Source organism: Lithobates pipiens, unplaced genomic scaffold, assembly GCF_037356315.1.
Source record: "Lithobates pipiens isolate NorthernLeopardFrog02 unplaced genomic scaffold, aLitPip1_a1.2 Scaffold_22, whole genome shotgun sequence".
In the NCBI taxonomy this organism is placed as follows: domain Eukaryota; kingdom Metazoa; phylum Chordata; class Amphibia; order Anura; family Ranidae; genus Lithobates; species Lithobates pipiens.
In genome coordinates, this window is record NW_027507784.1 from 260,610,754 (window position 1) to 260,635,803 (window position 25,050).

Below are 25,050 nucleotides of genomic sequence, written 5' to 3' on the forward strand. Positions count from 1 at the left end.
GTTTCAAATCTATCTGACGGACTCCACTCCTATCAGGAATCCCATCTTACGTCATCACATTCAAAACTAACGGACTTTCAAACGGACTTAATCCGTTCATTCGGAAGTCCGTCGGAACTCCGCTGAAAAGTCCATTGGGAGGACCGTCCAGCCTAGTCGGCCAGAAAGTCCGGTCGTGTGTACGCGGCATTAGAGAATCAACCTGAGATGTGTGAGAGGAGGAGGGGGAGAGGAGCTGTGCTCAGACTGTGTGCAGTATGGGATGTGAGAAGCAGCCCAACAGGCATGGATTCTATGGAGGATGGGGGGGCACAACTAAAACCTTGGGGGGTGGGCACAGCCCTCCCCAACACCTCTTGCTAGATCCAAGCATGTCTATACCACTTATGTATTTTCCACTACACACAGGAATAGCACAGTGCCTGAACTTGTTTACTGTTCAGGTGTGTGCCTGTTCAGAAGGTGTGGCCACATCTCCCAGTAGAGTAGCGACAAAATAGGGGGTGGATTGCTGAAGTTGTAACCATCCTCTCTAATCTTTCAAGCAACAAATGGACTGTTACAGGGACCTACATGATAGGTGAAGTGAAAAACAAAAGAACGCAGTAAAGAAACAGCTGATTTGTGATTATAGTAATATTATTTAATTATTTAGCCTCTCCCATACTTCTTTTAAAACAAATGTTAAATATTTATTCGTGAAAGAGTAACTGTTAAGTTAGCTGACACATTCTGACCCTGCTAAATAGGGTCTGGGCATCCAGGTAACAGTAACCTCTGGTCATTAAAATGTTGTTGAATGCTGTATGCAGTATTTATACAGAAATGTAGTTGTACTGTGCAATAATTTCTGCTGAGATACTGTAGATTAAACAAATTCTCTGCTTTTGATTTTTTTAGGTGACAGTGGAGAAGTGGAACCAGTTTCATGCAGCTCGTGTTCATATTCATCGATCTTCCTGTGTTGCAGTTGAAATGCAAAGGCTTAATGCCCTTGATCTTGAAAAGAAGATTGGAAAGTCAAATCTCGGAAAGGTAAAATTAAGACTTGAAACAAAGCGTAATGAAATCATGAAAATGTATGGGTCCAGAAGCAAACACATTGCATGTTTTTCCTTTGTAGTTCCCAGCATTTGCTTTGCCTGTATCTGCATTTTACATTTTTAAAGTTGAAAGTCCTACCCGCAAAGTTTACCTTGAGTGAAAACTCCATTCCAACGTAAATATTAGCTCCAGAGGTATAGACATTATTTTTTTTTTTACACAAGTCTCAACTTTTTTAGTCAAGTCTCCTCCATCATACACCCCAAAGCCTTCCTTCTTCTCAGTATCTCTTTGTAATGAAGGTCCAAAAAAGAAGGGTTAAAAGGCAGTAGGGGTTAGGACAAGCTGGACTTTTACAGGAATGTAGACATTTTTACATTACTTTTGAGCTGCTTGTATCTCTGGATCTCTCACTAATAAAATCAGTTTTACACTAAAAGGAAATTTTGGCCAAGCACTTTAAATCATATTCTCTGTTTTCATTATCCACGCTGGCAAAATGTTTACTTTGATTTGCTAAAATGTACCATGTAAATGACCATGTCATACTGTTGCTAGCTAGCTATATATCACTGTTAAACAATGGCATTAATGATTTGTATCAGTAATTAATCACCAGTTTGACATGAAGTTGGGTGTGCTATCCTACTTGGACCGGTGAGTGAGATGAAGTGGAAGCTGAATAAACACAGTGGTGGTGGGCTTAGAGGTTTGGCTGAAACACATTGTGCACCTTTGATAGAAGAGAGAGAGCAGAAGCTGACAATGGACAACTTGGCGAAGGACAAGGTGACAGCTGATTGTGGACATTAGGAGGGTTAGATGGGAGACAGAATGGCAACTATAGTTGACGACCAGGAAAGCACAGAAAGTCAGAGAGTAACCTGATAATATCATGGAGTGGAAGCAAGCGAGTAGTGATAACTGACTATGGAACATTGGAAAGGAACCCAAGAAATGACCATGGGTTTCAAAAGGAAATAAGAAAGCCTACAGGAGGCCTATTCATGAACACTCTGTGGACTGTTGGAAGAATAGTTGGAATGAAAGCTGAGATGGGAGGGTTGATTGATGTTGAGCTGTATAGGGGAGGAAGGAGCTTCAGCTGATGTTCCATTGGGAGAAGATGCTCGTCATTGACTTGGGGGTAAAACTAGAGGAACCCGAAAAAGGTGAGGGAGGAAGCAAATCTGGAATTAATTGTTGTTCTTGGAGGGTGGGAACGCATTGTTTCTTCAAGGGGTCAGGCTTAAAAATTGAGGGGGCTCATTCATATTAATAAAATGTCAAGTAACAATTTAAATGTGCTTGGAAATTTGCCTGCATTAAAGTAGGCAGAAAACAGTGTTTGGAGACAACGCCAACAAAAAGTGCAATATAAAGGGTGGGTAACAACTCCAGCAAAAAGTACAATACGTATAAAGAGGGGGTATCAAAAAGTGTGCCTATCTGAAATCACAGAAATGAGAATGGGTAGTTTAAATCTACCTATATATAATCCACTTATGTACACTTTTATAAACCTGTTTTGCCTAACTGCTTGGTAGGTTCACTTGGCTATGGTGCGTTACCATGAAGCAGGACGTTTCTGTGAGAGGGATCAGGACTGGGATCAGAAATCTGCCATATATCATCTAGAACATGCTGCTCATTGTGGAGAACTGGAAGCCATCATTGGCCTTGGTCTCATGTACTCTCAGCTGTCTCATCATATCCTGACTGAAGTTTCTGTGCAGGTGAAACCCTTTTCCAAAGATAAACACATATTGCCTTATGAATGCATGCTGAAGTGTCTGTGCAGCAAACAATTAGATCCCTTTTCATTTTTTATCTGAACTGAAGAAATGTGAATATTTAGCTGCTGGGGGTTACACCGTTCTGAAAAACCATCATAAGTCATGTGTGTTGCTAAGGCTTTTTTGTAAATTTTTTATATTTATTTTGGTATTTGTTTGTTGGGGTGGGTTTTGGATCTTTTACTTGCTTAGAAGCAGTTTGGGTGTTAAGGCTGGAATCTGGGCTAAACAAATTTTATAGTAGTCTTGTGTATTCCTATTTGAATCTTGGTGTCCTTTTTGTATTTTGTGGAAATGGAATCCATTTATTTTAGCTAAAAGGTAAAAGGAAATTGAAAAGCTTGCTGTATTAACTATGCAATGTGAGTACAGCGATCTCCCCACTGTGCTAATATGTTCTGATGATAGGAGGACTGTCAGAACACACTGGTCAGTCGATCGGATGCAGATCGACTGCTGGTTTTCCAGCATGCTCATTTGACAGAAGCTGGTCCTGAGACTGGTTTCTGTTGGACAAGGACTTGTACACACAGGACTAATGTCAGGCGGTCTCTACTGTACCAGCTGATTTGGTCCGATATTCGGCCTGTGTGGACGGGGCTTAACTGCTTCCCGACCGACGCACGCCGATGTACGTTGGCAGAATGGCACGGGTAAGCAAAAGAGCGTAACTGTACATACCTTCAAAATCCTGGGCTAGCGGGCAAGCTCATACCTCTGCATTCCGTACTATGGGAGCATGCCCGTGGGTCCCGCGGACTCGATGTCCGCCAGTGGTCCGTGATCGAGTCGAGGAGAGGCAGAACGGGGAAATGTAAACAAGGCATTTCCCTGTTCTGCCTAGTGACATGACAGGGATCTACTTCTCCCTGTCATTGTCCCTGGTAGCCCCTCTCCCCTACAGTTAGAACACGCTGAGGGAACACATTTAACCCCTTGATCGCCCCCTAGTGTTTAACCCTTTCCCTGCCCGTGACATTTACAGTAATCAGTAGCTATTTTTTGCTCTGATCACTGTATAACTGTCAATGATCCCAAAATAATAATAAAAGTGTCAGATCTGTCTGGCATAATGTCGCAGTCCCAATAAAAATCGCAGATCGCCGCCATTACTAATATAAAATTAAAAAAAATTATAATAAAAATGCTGGTAGGGTAATCGTATCCTATCTAAATTAGACCTAGTATGTATGAATGTGTGTTGGGGACCGTAGCTTGCAAGTCCGTGAAGGCAGGGACTGATATCAATGTATAATGTATATCTAAAGTACTTCGTAAATTTACAGCGCTATATAAATACCTGAAATAAATAATAATAATTAATAAAAAATTGCCATAGATCTATCCCGTATTTTGTAGATGCTATAACTTTTGTGCAAACCAATCAATGCGATTTTTTTTATTTTTTTACCAAAAATATGTAGAATACATATCTGCCTAAACTGAGAAAGAAATTCGTTTTGTTACATTTTTTGGGGAATATTTTTATAGCAAAAAGTAAAACATATAGTTTTTTTTTTTTTCAAAATTGTCAGTGTTTTTTGTTTATAGCACAAAAAATAAAAACCGCAGAGGTGATCAAATACCACCAAAAGAAAGCCTTATTTGTGGTAAAAAAAAAGGACGTCAATTTTGTTTGGGTACAATGTCTCACGACCAGGCAATTGTCAGTTAAAGCGACGCAGTGCCAAATTGTAAAAAGTGCTCTGGTCAGGAAGGGGGTAAAATCTTCCAGGGCTGAAGTGGTTAAGTTATGTGCGATTCATTGCAATTACATGTTTAAATTGTCATTTCCAGCGTTTCCAGCGTTGGGGTACATTTTTTTAGTGATTAATCCTGGCATGTACTGTAGCTCTAGTTGTTAGCCTAGGACAGTGATGGTGAACCTTGGCAACCCAGATGTTTTGGAACTACATTGCAGAGTAGAAGAGCATCATAGGAAATATAGTTCCAAAACATCTGGGGTGCCAAGGTTCGCCATCACTGGCTTAGGACATGGCAGAGAACCTTATGCCCCATACACACAATTCCGATCGGATTATGTTGTCGGAAAATCTGATCGTGTGTGGGCTCTATCGGACTTTTTCTGTCGGAAATTTCCGACGGAAAAAGTTTGATAGCTGGATCTAAAATTTTCCGACAACAAAATCCGATTTGACTTTTTCCGATCATGTGTAGAGAATTCCGATGCACAAAGTGCCAAGCATGCCCAGAAAAAATTTGGAGAGAAAGTCTATTGGCTACTGGCCTCTATGTAGTCCCGTCGTACTAGATTTATGTCACCTCATTCAGAACAATTGGATTTTCCGACAACTTTGTGTGTATGCAAGACAAGTTTCGGCCAAAATCCGTCTGAAAAAATCAGACAGATTTTGTGGTCGGAATGTCCGACCGTGTGTGTGGGGCATAAGTATGGGTGCAATAAACTGAACTTTGATTAGTTGCCCATAGTATTTCTGTGTAAAGAAAGCCCAGTAGACCCCTGAATTGAATTACCTCTTTACATTCTTTACCTAAAGGACACAGAAGAAAACAGAACTAAGGGCTTCAACTATCTATTGATGGCAGCAGAAGCTGGTGACCGTCCTTCTATGATGCACATTGCTCGAGCTTATGACACAGGAATTAATCTTGCCGTAGACCGGTAATAATTTTTTTTTTTAAGAATATACTTTAATAATGATGTATAATCGTGTCAAACCTGTTTTTTGGTTTCCAGTTTATTTCTATTTCTGGATATTGTATTGCCCTTGTTCCGGATAATATTATGGGCTATCTGCAGTTTAAAAGAATATGTAATGCTAATAAACATATTTGTGTAAAAAGTGAAGTAGCGCTAATTAAACCAATCTAGTAAACAGGTGAATAAATATCTGACCAATTATCAACAAGGAATATACGTATCCATAAACAGTGATAAGTAAGTTCAAAAAATATTAATGATCCCACAACACGTGATCTAAATCAATATAAATTTATATTTCATCTACATTGCACCTTATTCTATTTGGAATTTTTTATTTTTTCCTCACATCAGTATTTATTGCATTTATATTTATATTGATTTAGATCACGTGTTGTGGGATCATTAATATTTTTTGAACTTACTTATCACTGTTTATGGATACGTATATCCCTTGTTGATGATTGGTGAAATTTATTCACCTGTTTACTAGATTGGTTTAATTAGCGCTACTTCACTTTTTATACACAGTTTTTATGGGTGTTGGTAACACTTTAGAAGTTTAGCTGCTTTTTATTTCCATTTAGCACTTTGTCTATTTATTTGTGTATATACCTCATAGTCAGCACAGATTGCTTTGTTAGCGCATTAGTACACACCTTTTGATAATAAACATATCTGTACAGTGTACAGGACTGGCAAGAAGCTCTGTATTGGTACAATTCTGCTCTGAATATGACTGATTATGATGAAGGAGGAGAATATGATGGTACCCAAGATGAACCCAAATATCTACTGCTGGCTAGGGAAGCTGAAATGCTGCTTTCTGGGGGACATAACTTGGAGAAAGACCCACAACGATCAGGTAAAATTATTACCCCATATAATTATTTAACCGTTTCAGAGTTAAAGCTTTTATTCCAATGAGTTGGGGTGGGGTGGGGGGTGTATGGTCAAAGTGACATTGTCTCTTAGTCAGCATGCATTATATATCTGTTTTCCAAGCCAGTAATTACAGTCATTACGTTTTAGCATGCTTTCTCTTATGATTCACTGTGAATTTTCCTGTGTTCTTCTGACAAGCCTCTTGACCTACTTTTGAGATTCTTCACTCCTCTAGCCTCTCTCCTTTTTTTTTTTTTTTCTTTACCTTTCTGTTTGTCCTGCTCCACATATTTTAATGTGCATCCTATTCTTATTAATGCTAAAGAGAATATGAAATTTTTAAACGTCACTAAACCAGACTGGTTCAAGTTCCTAAAAGCCAAATGCAAAAAAAGGAAATTGATGTTTTCCATAGAAACAGATGGTTGGCCTTACACTATTAGTGCTCATGCACATGGCCGTAAGAGGGCAGTACATATCCAGAGCCTCCATAAAAAATATTCTCAGTAGCCCTGACTGCTGCGCACAGATGCCAATAAACAGCAGTTAGAAGTTTTGGCTGTATGTGGTTATGTGCTGGAATTGCATTAAGCACGCCCTCGTGCATATGCTCCGTATTCAGACTATTGCAGAAATTAGAATATCTGGCTGTGGATCCCAGGATAGTGTTTACAAAAGCTCTGAACGCTTTAAACTGGCCATACCTTATACAGTTTTCTTATTCAATTTGTAGTGCAAGGGCCAGGGCCATTTTTAAAGCAGGGCAAAAGGGGCAGCTGCCCTGGGCCCTGTCATTGTTGTGGGGCCCAAAGCAGCTGCCTTATACTTGCCAACTATCCTGGTTTAAATTCCCTCGTCCCTTGAGGTTTTAGTCCAGTGCTGTGTCCCAATATCTCAGTGTGAAGTGCTGCTACCAATGCTGCAAAGCTCTGCTCTATTGATGTGTATGGCTCACCCGCAGACCCTGTTTTTACATGTAAATTACCGGCATTCATATGTAAAGGTGACATTCATACGTAAATAGTGGCGGCCAGCTGCATTGATATGTATATCATTCCCCCTGAGGTCATATCCACAGTAATCTCTAGCAACCAGTCAACAAGCAGAAATCGTGCTGTAACCTCTAGCAACTAATCAGTGAGCTGCAATATGTGCTGTAACCTCTAGCAAACAGTCAGTAAGGGGTAATGATACACTGTAACCTCTGGCAACCAATCGCAATAGCTGCCTGATCTTATTTAGTAAACTGATTTTGAGTCAAGCTGCTATTTATTGTATGTCTCAAAGCAGGTGGAGAGCAAAACTGCATGGGAGGGGGGCCCCAAGAAAAGTTTTGCCCAGGGTCCAATCAATATTAAAGATGGCCCTGGCAAGGGCTTGCCTCATTGCATACAAATGGAAAGTGTTTAGGTTTGACCTCATATCATATGGTTTTGGTAAATCTAAAGGAAAATTGTATAATGTATGGCCAGCCATACGACCATGTGCCTGAGCCCTAAGGGGCATATTTAGAAAGCAGGGACTCTGACATTTACCAATGGTAAATAGGTAAGGTGAATGTTATAAATGGCAGTGATTCATTCACCCCCAGTAAATGTTTATTTGCTACTTTATAAATATGCCCATAAGAGTCTGTCATATGGTATTCATTTAGGTCTTAATCACATGAGCACACTTAAGTGTACATCCACGCGAGGACCATGTTTTGCCTACATAGCGCCTGCATGGACACCTTTTGCAGCTCCCAATTTGACACCAGGATGTCAAATTTGGAGCAGCGATTGTATTCGTGCAGCTGCTTTATCCCAATTGACATGAATGGGACTTCCTGCAAGTGGATGCAGGGAATACCTGTGCATCCCGTGCAGGAAAAACACAGCCCTTTCACAGTTGTGTGCTTATATACACACGTGTGAATGAGGTCTTGGGGTATCCCACTTACATACTACATCCAGCCGTCCTGGACACTATTTAAAAAAAAATGTATGCTTTTATTTAATATTTCTTAAAATATACACATAAAACAAACTTTTCATAACAAAAATCCAATAATAAACAACAGAATTTGTTCCCGCACTATCAAACAACACCATTCATAGTAATAGAAATAATAATTATTGCATAATCACACTGTCCCTATGCCACAAACTTTCCTTCAAACTCTTTCCCTCCACTTAGACATCACACGACACCACCGTCCCTCAACTGTTGTGCTGCACTCACCCAAAAATGAAAGAAAAACAAATTAGTAACATATAACCAACATTAAGCCCTGGTTCACATTGGTGGGATTTGACATGTCAAATCGGCGCCAATTGCCGGCAATGGCACCGTCCTAATCAAGTTTCTGTACTACTTTTTTCGCAATTTGTGGTGCGATTTCCATTGACATCTGTGCAGAAACCCGCACAGATGTCTGTGAAATTGCAGCCACAATTGGGACTGACATGTGGGAGTGAAATTGCGTGAGTTCACTTGAACTTGCACGGCTTCATTCCCGCAGCTCAGCGTGAACCTGGGCTAAACACTACACATATGCAAATTAACCATCACCCATAATGCACTCCTTCCACACCTCTTTCAACAATAAGACTTTCCACCTCCCTCCACCCCAAAAACATTTTTACATTACACCTTCCACCCCCAAAAACACTCCATTTCAAAACGAAATATCATAACAAGATCTCCCACCTCCCTTCATATATACAAGTCACACATTACACCCACTCACACTTACAAAACATTATCTTCCTTCACTGCCTCCACCCACTCAATTTCCATGTTTTTTTAACTTCTTCCTACCCATAATTCTTGCAGTTGCCATATGCATATAGGTAAAGCCTTCCACGGATCAGGGATACACATTCTTTTATACTCAATTCTCCTTTTCTCGTTAAAAAAGAAACAAATCTACTTAAGAGTGACTTGCTATCACCATAAATCCATAAACATAATCAAAAAAACCATAATAAAAAAAAAGTAAAAAAAAAAAAAGTAGCAAAGGTTCCTGGAAGGAACCAGTTATGACTCCTACCAACTTCCTCTTCCCTTTTAGTCTGGGTAGTAAAGGGCTGGTGGAGACAGATTTATCTGTAATAATCTTTATAATTTTTTGTAAGTCACCTTCAAATAAACAAGGCTAAAGCCCCGTGCACATGATCGGAAATCCCACCAGCAAAAGTCAGATGAGAGCTTTTGGTCGGATATTTTCCGACCATGTGTATGCTCCATAGGACTTTTGCTGGTGGAATTTCCACCAGCAAAAGATTGAGAGCAGGTTCTCTATTTTTCCAACGGAAAAAGTTCAGATCAGAAATTCGGATCATCTCTAGCAATTCCGACACGCAAAATTCCTACGCATGCTCAGAAGCATTGAACTTAATTTTCTCGGCTCGTCGTAGTTTTCTATGTCACCGCGTTCTGATGGTCGAAAACTTCAGAGAACTTTTGTGTGACCGTGTGTATGCAAGGCAAGCTTGCGCGGAATATGCCTAACATCCATCATCTACCTAGTAAAACCTCCTCTGCATAAAAACCATCCATCCACTGCTCGGCCTCTCCTTTTCTCTCAGGTCTGACCTCAGTTTATTCACTAAAATTAGAAAAACAGCAAGCAAGCAAGCATGTAACATTACCATAATTAGGACTAAAGCCGCGTACACACGATTTGAGTTTTCATCGGAAAAACCTTGGATGGTTTTTCCGATGAAAACTCAAATCGTGTGTACGCGGCTTTAGTCCTAATTATGGTAATGTTACATGCTTGCTTGCTTGCTGTTTTTCTAATTTTAGTGAATAAACTGAGGTCAGACCTGAGAGAAAAGGAGAGGCCGAGCAGTGGATGGATGGTTTTTATGCAGAGGAGGTTTTACTAGGTGGATGATGGATGTTAGGCATATTTAGATGGACATATAACTAGAACACCAGAAGGCAGAACTGATTATTCTACTCATCTTAAGCCCCGGACCAATTTGCAGCCAAAGGACCAAGCCCTTTTTTGCGATTTGGCACTGCGTCGTTTTAACTTACAATTGCGCGGTCGTGCGACGTGGCTCCCAAACAAACTTGGCATCCTTTTTTCCCACAAATAGAGCTTTCTTTTGGTGGTATTTGGTCACCTCTGCGGTTTTTATTTTTTGCGCTATAAACAAAAATAGAGTGACAATTTTGAAAAAAAATTCAATATTTTTTACTTTTCCCTATAATAAATATCCCCAAAAAATATATATATAAAAATATTTTTTTCCTCGGTTTAGGACGTTATGTATTTTTCTACATATTTTTGGTAAAAAAAAAATCGCAATTTGCGATTATTGATTGGTTTGCACAAAAGTTATAGCGTTTACAAAATAGGGGATAGTGATATAGCATTTTTATGAATATTTTTTTTTTACTAGTAATGGCGGCGATCAGCGATATTTTTATTGTGACTGCGACATTATGGCAGACACATCGGACAATTTTTACACATTTTTGGAACCATTGTCATTTATACAGCAATCAGTGCTATTTAAATGCACTGATTCCTGTGTAAATGACACTGGCAGTGAAGGAGTTAACCACTAGGGGGCAGTGTAGGTGTTATGTATGACGTTATGTGTTTTTTTTTATTGTAGGGGGGCGTGGCCTGGCATGTGACGTCACTGATCGTCCTTCCCTATAAAAGGGAATAGACGATCGCTGATAGCCACACAGGGAAGCATGAGGAGAGGTTTGTTTACAGAGACCTCTCCTCGTTCTTCAGCTCTGTGACCCGATGGCGGGACACCAGCGGCGATCGGGTCCGCTGGTCCCGCGGCCACAGTCACGGAGCACAGGACCGGGTCAGGAGCGCGCCGCCGGCGTGCTCCCGACCCAAGGCCGGGCACTTAAAAAGCAACGTACAGGTACGTGCTTGTGCCCAACCATGCCATTCTGCCAACGTACATCGGCGTGAGGCGGTCCTTAAGTGGTTAAAGAAGTTTTTTTGGTATATTTTACATAGTCACATTGGTCCAGCTTGGACTAGTAACAGTGTAACTACTGTACCTGTGGGTTCCGCCTGGCCTCTGCACCTTATCCAATCAAAGAACACTTTGCATCCATTGAGAAGCTTGCAAAGCATCCTCTAAATGGCACTCATGCCGAGTGGTCAACCTCCTGTGTTTAGAATGTCGGCACAGGACCCGGAAGCTAGTGGAGGTCACTGGAGTATGGGTGTCTATTACAGTGATTTCCAGCTTCTAGATGGATCACACAGGTATGAAATATGCAGTTATATTGGTCCAAACTGGACGAATATATAACTATGTATAAAATGCTATACCTGGAATTCTTCTTTAATGACTGACCTATGCACCTGTGTCTGGTTAAAGCATGTCATAATGCAGCGATTTGAAGGTCCTTATGCCAATCTCCCTCATTCCATTACCATTTTGAAGCAGCTGACCAAGAAGCTAAAAATGGCACATTAGCCTCAAAATTAACTTCCTCTGAAGAAAACAGAGGGTATATTTGTCCAACTTTTTGTATAATGTCCGACCAATTATTGCTTATAAAAGGTCCTACCCATGGCATATATAGTTTGTTGGACACTCACACTGTCTTCTTTTCCATCTAGGTGACTTGTACACAGAGGCTGCTGAAGCTGCAATGGAGGCTATGAAAGGAAGACTGGCAAATCAGTACTACCAGAAGGCAGAGGATGCTTGGGCGGCCATGGAGGAGTGATCTGCCCTATTCAGAGCAAAGACAATGGCAGCTTCAGCTACTCATCCAATAAGGAGTTTATTTTGTAGATGTTACAAAATGTTTTTTCTTTCTGGATCTCCTTCTTGATTGTTTTACACTGACCAAAAAAAGAAAAGAAAAAAAAAAGTGTATTTTTGTTAGATGTTGTACAGCGTGTATGATAGTGTGCAGATCCAACAGTAGAACCTGTGTGGAAGGACTGTTCCAGTGCATACCTTATGTGACAGTAAGTGATACTGCTGTCTTCTGCTGCATCGACAAAATCAAAAGACCTCACATAATCTGATTGCTGTCTCAAGTCCCATTACACTCTGAGGTGTATCACCATCTCTCAGGAATAAAGTTCCAGCCACAGTATCATCACTTGCTTCTCACTATGGTATAGTGTTGACTTTTTTTTTTTTTTTTTAAGTTTGAACTAAACCAGAGGCTTGAATATTCATTCTAGTACTTAGGATAGGCAGAAACAGCCACACAGCAGGGTAGAGAAGAACCAGGATTTATTTTGCTGGAGTTACTTAGGGAAAACTCAGAAGCCAAATTTCTATTTTGCCCATCAGCACCTGTATATAGATTAAATGTCAGTTATGGGTGGACTGACTCCTTTAAGTATTGCAAATTCATTAGACTTATGCAGTTTTCAGGTTGCTCACGTTTGCCTCTCTTTCAGGCATAAATGATGCATATAAATGATGCATATACAGAAAGGAAGTTATTTACTAAAGGCAAATCCACTGCACTAAGTGCACTGCAAATACACTTGAAAGTGCACTAAAGATGAACTTGGAAGTGCAGTCACTATAGATCTGAGGGGGAAATGCAAGATAAATAAAAAACAACATTTTAGCTTGCACATGATTGGATGATAAAATCAGCAGAGCTTCCCCTCATTTCAGATCATCCCCTCAGGTCTACAGCGTTTGCACTTTGAAGTGCACTTGCAGTGTACTTGTAGTGCAAAGTGGATTTGCTTTTAGTAAATCAACCCCAATATGTACTTCATTATTGCATAAGTTCGTAGGGGGCAGCACCATCCGTACACTGCAAAGTGCAAGTAGTGCATATCTGGTCCAAGAGAGGTGGTTATGGAAAGAGAAAGGAATTATGCATTGTCTCATACTTTGCTTAGGGTATGTATGCTTCCCTTTGGCTTTGGCCCCCCACTAGGCTATAGAGATATTAGTATAAGCCAGGGATATGCAATTAGCGGACCTCCAGCTGTTGCAGAACTACAAGTCCCATAAGGCATAGCAAGACTCTGACAGCCACAAGCATGACACCCAGAGGCAGAGGCATGATGGGACTTGTATTTTTGCAACAGCTGGAGGTCCGCTAATTGCATATCCCTGGTATAAGCATTGAGGGCAATTAAACAAACATAGTGTATAAATATGTTGTCTTCTCGTTTTTAATTTATATATTTACCAAAAAAGGGCTGACACTGACTTCTCACATCTATAGCTCTATAGTTAGGTGGGATTAAACTTAGGCCCCTTTCACACTGCCGCGACTTGAAAGGCATGCAATTTTGACAAGATTTTGGCATGATTTCAGGGAATGTCTGTGTAAACTTGAGATCTCTGGACCTCAACTCGCATCAAAGTGGGACCAAAGTAGTGCAGGGACTATGAAGTCTCACAGATGTGAATGGTTATCATTGGGAATTATGGGGTAGGACTTGTAATGCAACTTTGCACTCCCAAGTTGGACAAGTGTAAAGGGGCCTAAAAAGATAGTGGGTGCTGAAATATGTTGATCTGATATTTATCTAGAATATGTTGCAGGCTTTGCAGCACCTTTCTTTAAGGGTCCATGTCACAGGGCATTCAAGCATTGCGTATGAATGAAAAACAAGAAGAAGAGGCTACTTTTGACCTGCTTTGCCAGCTGTTCAAACACACCTCAGGACACTCTGCGTCTGAAAAAAACGCAATGCAAAGCAGGTCAGATGCAGCCTATGAATTGCAATGTGTACTGCTCTATTTTGCAGACCTGTTTAAGGTGCATTCCAAATGCAGGGAAAAAAAAACGCCTGTTGACATAAGCACTAAAACTGCTTATAGTAGATTATGTTATAGTATTATGATTGCTTTTTCTATTACTGTGAAATGGCCATTTAGCTCATGCAACATTTTATGGAAGAAGGCACTGCTGCTGTCTCACAGAAGAAGCTTACCAGCCTTTTGGGAAAAAGAGAGGGGGGGCACTATATTTGAGTTTTGATTTTTTTTTTTTTTTTAGTTATCCTAAGTTAACAAGATTTAGGACTGACTTCTCTTGCTGTGTGCTGGATTAATTATCCATTATGCTTAGCAGGCTGTATTCATAAACATAGATGTGGGCTATTCTTCCTAAAATCAGTGTCTACTTTTTGTTCTGCTCCTGCCTCTAATGGTTGCTTTGTTCAGAGTTAATTTAGTAGTCCTGTTTTTTTTAAATATAGGTATAGGCAGTACTGCAGGAAAACGTTTGACTTAATTAGGGGCACGAATGGTGATGGGTAAAGTTGGGTAGACTGGGGGTAAGGTTTGATAAGTCAATTTTATTCATAGTAACATTGGCATTTATATTAAACAACATCATGGCAACAAATAACTTTGTATAGGCCAGCTTTTTATTTTAACTGTACTGCATATGCCTTAAGAAAAACAACAAAAATGGCAGTCTTTACCGAGTACCCTCTGACATGGGTTTGCTTGTCTTAAGTACACCTTAATATGTACTTTTTTGCCACCATTCTCTGTGCATGAATTCCAAACAATCCCTTTAGGTTTAAAAAAAAACTAAAATACTTAATGTAATTGGTTTTAAGATATATTATTTAGTATTCCTTTAATATGTACCTCCTCTGATGTGGTATGTTGACTTTCTTCCCTTATGAATATTACTAAAGTAGTGCAGCTAAAAGTTAGCGAAGATGGGGACTTTATCTCTATTTTGACCTTCAGTTCACCAATGGAAACAACCCCATGATTTTTTTTATTATATGGAACAGGCTTTCCTGTTCCCATTTTATTTTGTAAAGAATAGGTACAGGTGGTCCCCGGGTTACAAACAAGATAGTCTGTAGGTTTGTTCTTAAGTTGAATCTGTTTCTAAGTCAAAACAGGTACATTTTTTAAGTGTAGCTCCAGCCCAAAAAAATATTTTTACGTTTTTGGGATAGCATAGGGAAGGCTTAACACTTGTTTTGCTGTCTGTGCCCCTGTTCAGAAGATTTCATCTCACTTTCTGTCCCAGTGACATTTGAATTTTGAAAATTTTGGGTTGTTGTAGAAACAAGTCTCGGTGTTAAAGCATCAATGGAGGTACCTTTTTTCCATAATAACTCTTACAGAAGTGAAATTCCCTTCTTAGGGGTAGATTTCCTCTCACTTCCTGTTGTCTCCCTCCGTTTGTAAGTATGAGTCGTATGTAAGTCGGATGTTTGTAACTAGGAAACCGCCTGTATATGGTAGGCAGTATTGGTAGTAAAGACTTTTTGTTGGGGCCCTGCTTTACATATTGAAGAAGGGCCCTTTAAAAGTTTAATGTGCCTGCTGTAATAACCCACTAAGGCTGGCTTTACATCTGTGCCTTGCAGGTAGGCATCATTGGCAATACCATTTTGAATGGCGCCCAGGACACTTTGCAGACAAGCGTGCATTGTGGTGTAGTGTGATTAAAAAGGCATGTCGGCGTTATCGAACCTTATAGTGTTTTGGTAGCCCATTCAGCCATCTAACACGCAGAGTATAATTTGTTAATGTGCATGAGGTAACACAAAACACAGTATGAAGGGGCCTAAATGGGATAATATGGTGCATGCTGTAAGCAAATTTACTGTTAAATGGCCAATTTCTGCTGCCCTGCAATGTGTTAAGGAACTAAGGCTGGCCATACATTAGGCAATTTTATTTTCTTCAACTATAAATTAAAGGAAAGAAAATTGCTTGATTCCGCCATCAACGCATTGGGGGCGATTTACTAAAAAAACTGGTGCACTCAGAATCTGGTGTAGCTGGGCATGGACATCAACTTGCTCTATTAGGCTTTGACAATAGAACCTGGAAGCCGATTGGTTTCTATGCTGAGCTGCACCAGATTTTGCACCATGTAGTTTTAGTAAATAAACCCCATTGAGTGTTGATGGGGGAATCTCTCCCACTGCACTATTGTATTCTGACATTGGAAGCCCCCTCCATCAGAATACAATGATTACTGCTATAGTGGAGAATAAGCAAAATCATTGATTTCATTGTCCCAGCAAAAAGTTTCCTCTTGTTAAACAAAGCTGATAAGTGCTATTTTCTTTTGAATGCTATGCCTCTGACCTGAAAAGCTTGAAAGAGCACAAATTGATAAATGTCTCCTTTTTTCTATTTTTTTCATTATTTTATTTTTATTTTTTGTTATCGCCACTGGTGGTGTTGTAGAATTTATCTTTAGGTTTTCAAACTTTTTTGTCAGTCAGGCTACAAAGACTGAGCCGATGATTGTTAGGTAATATTTAATGGTAGTTTCATGAAATTGAAATGGGAAAACAAATGTGCAGTAATGCCATGTTTACAACTAATATCTCTTAGGTGATGATAAATATGTAACAGAAAAGCTTTGGAATATTTAACTATTAATTATTGTGCATAGTTCATGGATTTTAATATTCAGTAAAAAAAATAAAAAAGGCATAGTGATGTAATTTGACTGAAGAAAAGTATCTGTGGTTTACGATAATACAAGATGTGATGATTTAAATTTTCGATATTCTGGGCTGTTCGCTTTGTATGCATGAGAGTCAGCGTGCTAATACATAATACATCTATGGGACATGTTGTGCTTTTTGGTAGCAACCTTTCCTGTCCCTTTTTTATATATTCTATATTTGCCTTAAGATACAGACTTTTCTTGATTCTGGTTTTGGAGTAAACTTAACAAAATGCTTACTGGCAAATACCACAAATATGTGCAGCAACTTTTGCCATTTATGTATGTACAGACCTTTACTAAATTCATTCAGGTGATTGTAAAGCTATTTTGTTTTATTTCTATTAAAATAACACTTTATACTTACCTGCTCTGTGCAATTATATTGCACAGAGCAGCCCCATACCTTCTCTTTGGGGGTCCCCCGCTGTCACCTTAATGCTAGTCCTGATCTCTGAGTGCCCCCATAGCAAGCCGAGAGTGGTCAGGTGTTTATGGAGGGTGGGTGGGTGAAGTCAAAGACAGTGAAAGTATTTCTGTTACCTTATAGAATACATTAGGGTAGAAAAAAAAGTCTGCCTTTAGATCCAGTTTAACCGCTTGCAGTTATACTGTGGCAACATGGTTCGGCTGCACGAATCGCCGTCATCTTACGTCTGTAACATATTTGGCCACTAAGGGGCGCACGCTACCCCTGCTCGCCCACAGAGCCAATGCGAGTGCCTGGCGGTCGCAATCACCGCCGGGCTCCCGCGATCGCTCGGGGCACACTGAGAACCAGGATCTGTGTGTAAACACACAGTTTCCCATTCTCTGAGGGAAAGACAGAGTAATACAGAGTATGAACAGCGATCTGTCATCTCCCCTGCACAGTCCCCTCCCCCCTTCAGTTAGAACACACAATAGGGAACACATTAACCCCTTAATCATCCCCTAGTGGTTAACCCCTTCACTTCCAGTGACATTTTTACATTAATCAATGCATTTTTATTGCACTGATCGCTGTAAAAATGCCAATGGTCCCAAAAATGTGTCAAAATTGTCTGACATGTCTACCATAATGTTGCAGTCCCAATAAAAATCACAAATCTCCGCCATTACTATTAAAAAAAATAAAATAAAAAAATTACATAAAACTATCCCCTATTTTGTAGACAAGTAAGAACAATGAATGCATGCACATATGTAAAGCTAAGGGGGTTATTTACTAAAGGAAACTCAACTTTGCACTGCAAGTGCACTTGGAAGTGCAGTCGCTGTAAATCCGAGGGGGACATGCAAGGAAAATAAAAAACAGCATTTGAGCTTGCATATGATTAGATGATAAAATCAGCAGAGCTTCCACTCATTTCAGATCTACCCCTTAGATTTAGAGCAACTTCACTTCCAAGTGCATTTGGAGTGCAAAGTGGATTTGCCTTTTGTAAATAACCCCCTAAGTGTGTAGGCCATACACTAGAAGAATTGCACTCAAAAACTGTCATTCAGTTTTCATTACAAACACATTTCTAGCAGTAAATGGAGTTTTCATTTGGAAAATGACATTCATTCCAAAAGCAAACGTTAAAGCAAATAAAATTTTAAAGCACTTTTGGGCAGCATTTATCAAGTCTTTGAATGTACTGATGAGGATTTTCATACAAACATTTATTTGAAAATCTGCTAGTGTATGGCCAACTTTTTGTATGTAATTATGCTCCTAAATTGGCATACAGGCGGACACCATTACTGCACAGAAGAGTGAGAATCCCCCTACTCCTGCCCTATGTTCTCCCTTCTTGTTTGTTTACTGCTGAATTTTTTTTGAACAAGAAGTAATGGCTTAAAAAGTAGGAGAGGGGAAGCATTGGGTATGGATAGAACTTCCCTATTACATGTTCTGGCAAAGTAGATATTATTGCAATTTTGAATAATTAAGTGTTTGTATTAAAAAAGAAAAAAAAAACAATATTTTCACTTTTGCAGCCAACTTGGAATAATACCTGTGTTATATTTGTTACATGTCCCTATTTACATATATAGGGAAAAAGATTATGCTTACCTTTTTGCATGCTCATCTGGAGGGTTAAAGGGGTTGTAAAGATAAAAATAAAAAAAATAACAAACATGTCTATACTTGCCTACTCTGTGCAATGGAATTGCACAGAACGGGTGGGAACCTCCTCTTTTTGGGTCCCCCGCTGGCACTCCTGGCCCCTCCTCTCTGGCCAGTGCCCCCACAGGAAGCCGCTTCCCATGGGGGCACTTATGTGCGCTCGTACCCGAGTCCCTCTGCTTTATCTATTAATACAGACAGCGGGACTCAGCTCCGCCCCCCGCTTCCTTGTCACTGGCTTTGATTGCCAGTACTGGGAGCCAAGCAAATCCAGCGAGACTTGGAAGTGAGGGGAGAGAAGATCTGCAGACGTGCATGGCGCTAGATCGAATGAGATCTCAGGTAAGTAAACGGGGGCTGAGAGGGCGATGCTGACACCTAAACATTTTTTACCTTAAAGTGTTACTAAACCCACAACAGTAAAATCTGTCTGTATATGCAGCATAGCATGCTTGTTATAATCACTGTGGAACTTTGGGGTTTATCCTCTGCATTGTGTAAAAAGGCCGTTTTATTCTGTATGCACAGATCCCCCCTCTCCTGCAATGTCTAGCTTGGGAAGGCCAGTTACAACAGCCAACCTGCACATGCTCAGTTGTGTTTATTTTATTCTGGAGAGAACAGTTACTTGTTCTCAGAGATAGCCAAATCACATGATAATGGCATCACACGTGTGGGTGTGTAGGCTGCAGGGAAAATCTCCACCCACCTGAACTCTCCGCACTGGAGAAACTCTGCAGTTTATCATGTAATTGTGGTATACAGATCAGCAAAAAGGTATATAGTGGCAATATTTTAATGTAAAAAGAAGATTTATAAGCTGTGTGCACCGGGGTGGGGGGCAGATTAATTATTTTCATATTACTGGCTTTAGTAACATTTTAAAGAGGAACTGAAGAGTCGCTTTAATGCAAGGAATGCATAAAGACATTTAGACTTTACAACCCTTTTAAAGGAGGTTTAGGAGATGGGCTTCTCCATTATATGTTAATGAGAACTGATGTCAATCAGTCCCCAACCCAGCTATTGGGCCAGATCACTCTGAGCTAGCTGGGAAATACTTGCAGTCACACCTTCACCCCAGAAACAACTATAGGGTAGGGAATAAAAAAAAAGTATGCTTTGTAACATCAAATCAAATTTGGCTACAAAATTGGAAATACATTTAAGTAACTCTTGTGTGGATTTATTTCTATGTGTTCCTCAGTTGCCTTGCCCTGGTAAAAGAACGGCTTTAAAGTCTTGTGTTTTGACTTATTCAGAAGGGTGTGATGCCTCAGTCTACATATTTCTGACAAATGGATCTTCCACCGCTGAAATATCTTTTCTTTTTTTTGTTTCCTCTTAGTAAATGCTTATGAATTTTAAAGCCCAACGCCAGCAGCAAACAATTATCTGTAGCAGTAGGGCTACACCTACACTGCAAGGTTTAATTGCTTTTTTTGTCCAGGGGAGATGAGAAACAGTTTTACTTACCTTATCTTCCACTCCTTCGGCAGACAGCGCCGCCCAACCCATGATCTGGTGGTGCACTGTCACTCAGCATCATCACATGCAGAGCAGGGCTATGGATTCTGCATCAGGACCCTGGACCACCAGAACTCACAGGTGCAAAAGATGCAGGAAGGACCAGTTCATTTTATTTCCTTGTATTGTTCACCTAGACATAAATGAACAAATAACCCTTGCAGTGCGGGAACAGCTCCACTGCAAGGGATATATATATATATATATATATATATATATATATATATATATATATATAATTTTTTTTTTTTTTTTTTTTTTTTTTTTTTTGCCCAGAGTTGGACTTTAATAACAGGAAAGACGTTTCACTACTGTACATACTTTGATGACATGCCTTCCTTCCTATAGCTAGAATAACTTAAACCAGGACTGTCCATAACGTTCACAAATTTAATCTAGATTTAGGCTTCGGTTTCCCCAGATCCAACCCATACCCTGCCCAACATTTGGTCTAATTACACCGAATGTGCTAAGCTCCATTCCCTCATGATCTGTTTAGAACTGAGCAACAAAACTGAGATTTTCAGGAATTGTGCTTTTCTGTAGTTCAAACCTTTTTGTATGCAGTTTTGCAGTTTATTGCTTGTTTTATTTTATATACTTAGAATTTCAGGTTGAATGTAATTGTCTACCTTTTTAATTACACACACTTCATATTTTGTGCAAATGCTTATTTTTTACTATATCCAAATGCACCTTTATTAATTGGTTCTGAAAATCCGAAATGTGATGGGTAGTTCCAAATGTAATGTTTACAATACAAAATACAAAAAAATAAAAAAATATGCAATGTATTTGAAATCCTAGGGATAGGGATATTGCTAGCGATGCCTGTTTGGCGAAAACTGTGTTTGTTACAATGAGCTGTATGTAAAAAATAAAATAAAAAAAAATAAAAAATGTCTACATTAAGTTTTAATGATAACAGAAGCAGCTTGTTTGAGAAAATGTGCAAAATAACTTTTATGTGCAAAGAGCATGTAATATGAGTTTTTAACTCATTGTCTCAATGGTTTATTTTATTTTGTCAAATAAACAGTAATACTGTTTCATATATTTGCGCACTTGTACTTTTTGATGAACATGCGTGCTCCAGAATTACTTCCTATATATTTTCATTTACCATATTTTAGCAGCAATTGCAGTACATAAAACCAGTCAATCCAGTCTCTTCCCTGCAGAAGCTAACAAGTTATTGCCCATAAGGCTCTATCCAATCCTATGTGAGTGTTAAGACAGGTTTTATTTTGATAGCTCATTCACTTTGAATGAGCCCTTAAAAACCCATTTCATTAAAATAATGCATACCTGGAATATTTGTGAGTGTCACAGAACACCCCAACACAGTGCATCTTCATCTGTATATTGTGGGGTGCTTACATGTGTATCACAATGCACCTGAATACATGCACATAGGTGTTAGTAAAGTCAGCAGAAAAAAAATAAGCACCCTGCAGGTTTTAGTCATAATGTACTAGTATGCACTCCATGCTAGCACATTATGACAGACTTACCTGCAAACGGAGCCCCCCCCCCCCAGTGCAGCACTCATGGCTCCCTCGACGCTTCCACCTTCCAGATAACACTCATGCACACGGGAGTCACATCGCTGCGGTCCGTAAATGTGGTCTGAGTTATGCATGTGTGGCTCAAATCATGTTACCTGCTGATAGGCAGGGGGGGACATTTATAACAGAAGAGACCTCTAAGGCCGCGTACACACGATCGAATTGTCCGGCAAACTTAGTCCGGCAAACAATCTGGCGGATAGTCTGGCGGACTTTCTACCGAATGGACTTGGCCACACACGGACACACAGAAAGTCTGGCGTTTGCTAGCGTGATGACGTACAGCACGTACGACGGGACTAGAAAAAGGAAGTTCAGTAGCCAATAGCTTCTTTCTCGTACTTGCTTCTGAGCATGCGTCATTCTTAGTCCGCCGGGCTAGCATACTCACGAACGTATTGTCCGCTGAAACCCAAGTCCAGCGGAAAGATTGGACTGCAAAAATACTTTCTAAGTGCGCCGGACTTTACGCTGAGAAAGTCTGCTGAAGCCCACACACGATCGGATTGTCCGGTGAAATGCGTTTCGGCGGACTAAGTACGCCAGATAATTCGATCGCGTGTACACAGCATTAGGTCTCTTCTGTTCTTAAAACCTTGCCTGTCACTGTAAGTGGATTTTAATAATTTGACTTCACTACCACTTTAAGGGAATCTAATGGATCCCCCATCCATCTGTTCGATGTCGGCAGGTATAAACAGACACATGTTCTTTTACATCCGCCGCTCCATAGAGGCCAATGGATGGTTTGATCGGATCCCCCTAAAAAACTGACAGGTGGACCCAATTGGTCCACTCGTGTGAAAGGAGCCTAAAGCCTAAAGGCCCATACACACGATACGAAAATTGGAAGTAAAATTTAGTCTGCCTAACGATCTGCCGTTTTTCGGATCATTATTATAGTGCTTTCGACAGCCGATTCCATTTTGTTTGTGTTTGCCTGTATGTGCAGGCTATAAAATTTTTGTTGGATGTGAACTCAACGTCCGATTTTCATTTAATTAGTATGATTTTCCTACAAAAAAAATCTAAGCGCAATACTACGCATGTTCAAAAACGAAAGAATACATACAAAACTATTCAACACATTACGTCACTTCTGAAGTTGTATTCTGTCGTATGAGAATTTTCGTATGGTGAGTAACCTCTTCACTTTCGATCTGAGACTAACATGCAACAAAAAAAAAGAACGTTTGGTCGTTTGAAAATCTGATCGTGTGTACAAGGCGTAAGAGTTCAAGCTGCACTCCAGATGGATATAAAATACACAAATTAACATAGCTCTGCATTCATTAATACATCCAATTTTTTTACTGTATATCTTAATCATACTGTACAAGACACAGAGGATTCACATACCCTGGGTTATAGGCTGCTACCTTAAGGTGATTGGGCACTGGCAAGTTTTTGAGGACACCCCTTGGCTAACTCTATAAACTGTACCCCACTCTGTGAGCCCTTCAGTTTTTTTCCACTGTCCTTTAGGTGATGAGCAACATCTCCCTTATAAAAAAAATCACCCTTAGATTAAAGGCTAATCTCATCTTTTGCAGGATCTGGAAATTGTTGGCTGGACTAATTTTCCCATCTACTAACATTATCAATACTACCATATGAATAATCTGATGACAAGTTTATAGAAGGTTTAAAGTTATCACCCGATTTAAGGGATTTGAATTATAGTTAAATGTGCAATAAAACAATATGGCAGTTGAAAAGGATTTAAAATTTGTACTGTTGTAATAAAGTTATTTGTAGTTCAATTATAAGGTGTGAACCATGCCTCAAAAATCCTGCCTTTTTTATTTTTCCATCTGCCAATTGCTACATGTTGGGTCAACTTTGTCACAAGTGTGAAGTAAAGCATCGCAGCCTTAAACATCCCCATCCACTGCTTATTGCAGCTTAAGGGGTGATTGGCGAAGGTGAAAAACACAGCCTAACTGTACATTTCTGTTGCCCCCTAACCACAAGTCTAAATGAGGCCTAAAGGCTCTTTGTACATTTGTCTCCCTCCATCATAATCACTGATAAAGATTCCATATCCTAACTCTAGACCTTTTACCATCAGGACTAGACAGGGTAACCCCCTTTCACCAATTTTTTTCGCCCTGTGTATAGAACCTTTAGCCTATCACATTAGAAATGACATCTCAATTCAAAAGAGAATTCAAAATGTCTCTCTTTGCAGGTGATATCTTGCTGACTTTGACTCAAAAACCATATAACACTCCCTAACCTACATAAAGCAATTGACTTGCAAACCTTATTCTGGGATATGAAATCGTAACTCAAAAACAGAAGCCAGTGCAGGAACTACCAGGGTGGCAAAGGTTGCACTTGACTGTGGGGGAGCCTCAAGACATCTTGCCAGCAGTTCACTATGCAGTGGATTTGGGGGGGGGGGGGGGTAATAGCAGCTCTGTATTGCCCAGCATCTCCCTCTGCCCCTCCAGCCAGCAGTTTATGCTATACAGTGGAGAGACAGGAACCCGGCTTCAGTGCACAAGCAGAGCGACTCACTTGTGTACTGAAGCTGGTGCCTGCCCAGATCAGAGGCTTCTCCACTGTATAGGGTGAACCGCTGGCCGGAAGGGCAGAGAAAGATGCAGGGCACTACATCGGTGATGATCAATATGTGCAGCAGAGGTGAGTGGCTATGGGGTGACCAAAGCTCCTCTTTAAATAGGTTGCAGGGATGTGCTGAAGGGGAGAAGGAGTGCAAAGGATACTGAAAACACACTGTTGTCTGTGTTGGTGGGGGGGGGGGGGGGGGTACAGAGATGTGCGGTGGAGTACATAGATGTGTTGGGGGTACAGAAGCGTGCTGGTGGTAACAAAGGTTTGCTGCAGTGTACAAAGGTGTGCTGGAGGGATACAGAGGACGCTGGGAGATGAAGAGGTGTGAGTGTGTGTTTGTGGGGGGGGGGGGGGGTCTGTGCGGAGATGTGTGGTAGAGTACATAGATACATGTGCTGGGGGGTATTAAGGGTCACGGGGGGGGGGGGTGCAGAGGCATGCTGGGGTTACAAAGACAGG

The 25,050-nt window shown here is 40.3% G+C and overlaps 1 protein-coding gene across 3 annotated transcripts in view; it reads left to right on the forward strand.

Annotated features, from left to right (window-relative positions):
* Positions 1-19,844, forward strand: part of EEF2K (eukaryotic elongation factor 2 kinase) — a 146,343-nt gene extending 126,499 nt beyond the window's left edge. For all 3 annotated transcript variants that reach the window (XM_077448999.1, XM_077449001.1, XM_077449000.1), the window contains 5 exons: positions 901-1,035; positions 2,592-2,780; positions 5,360-5,484; positions 6,210-6,388; positions 12,008-19,844. In XM_077448999.1, the coding sequence (XP_077305125.1) occupies positions 901-1,035; positions 2,592-2,780; positions 5,360-5,484; positions 6,210-6,388; positions 12,008-12,117 (738 nt within the window). In that variant the 3' untranslated portion in view covers positions 12,118-19,844. The remainder of the gene's footprint in view (positions 1-900; positions 1,036-2,591; positions 2,781-5,359; positions 5,485-6,209; positions 6,389-12,007) is intronic.
* The last annotated feature ends 5,206 nt before the right edge of the window (positions 19,845-25,050 follow it).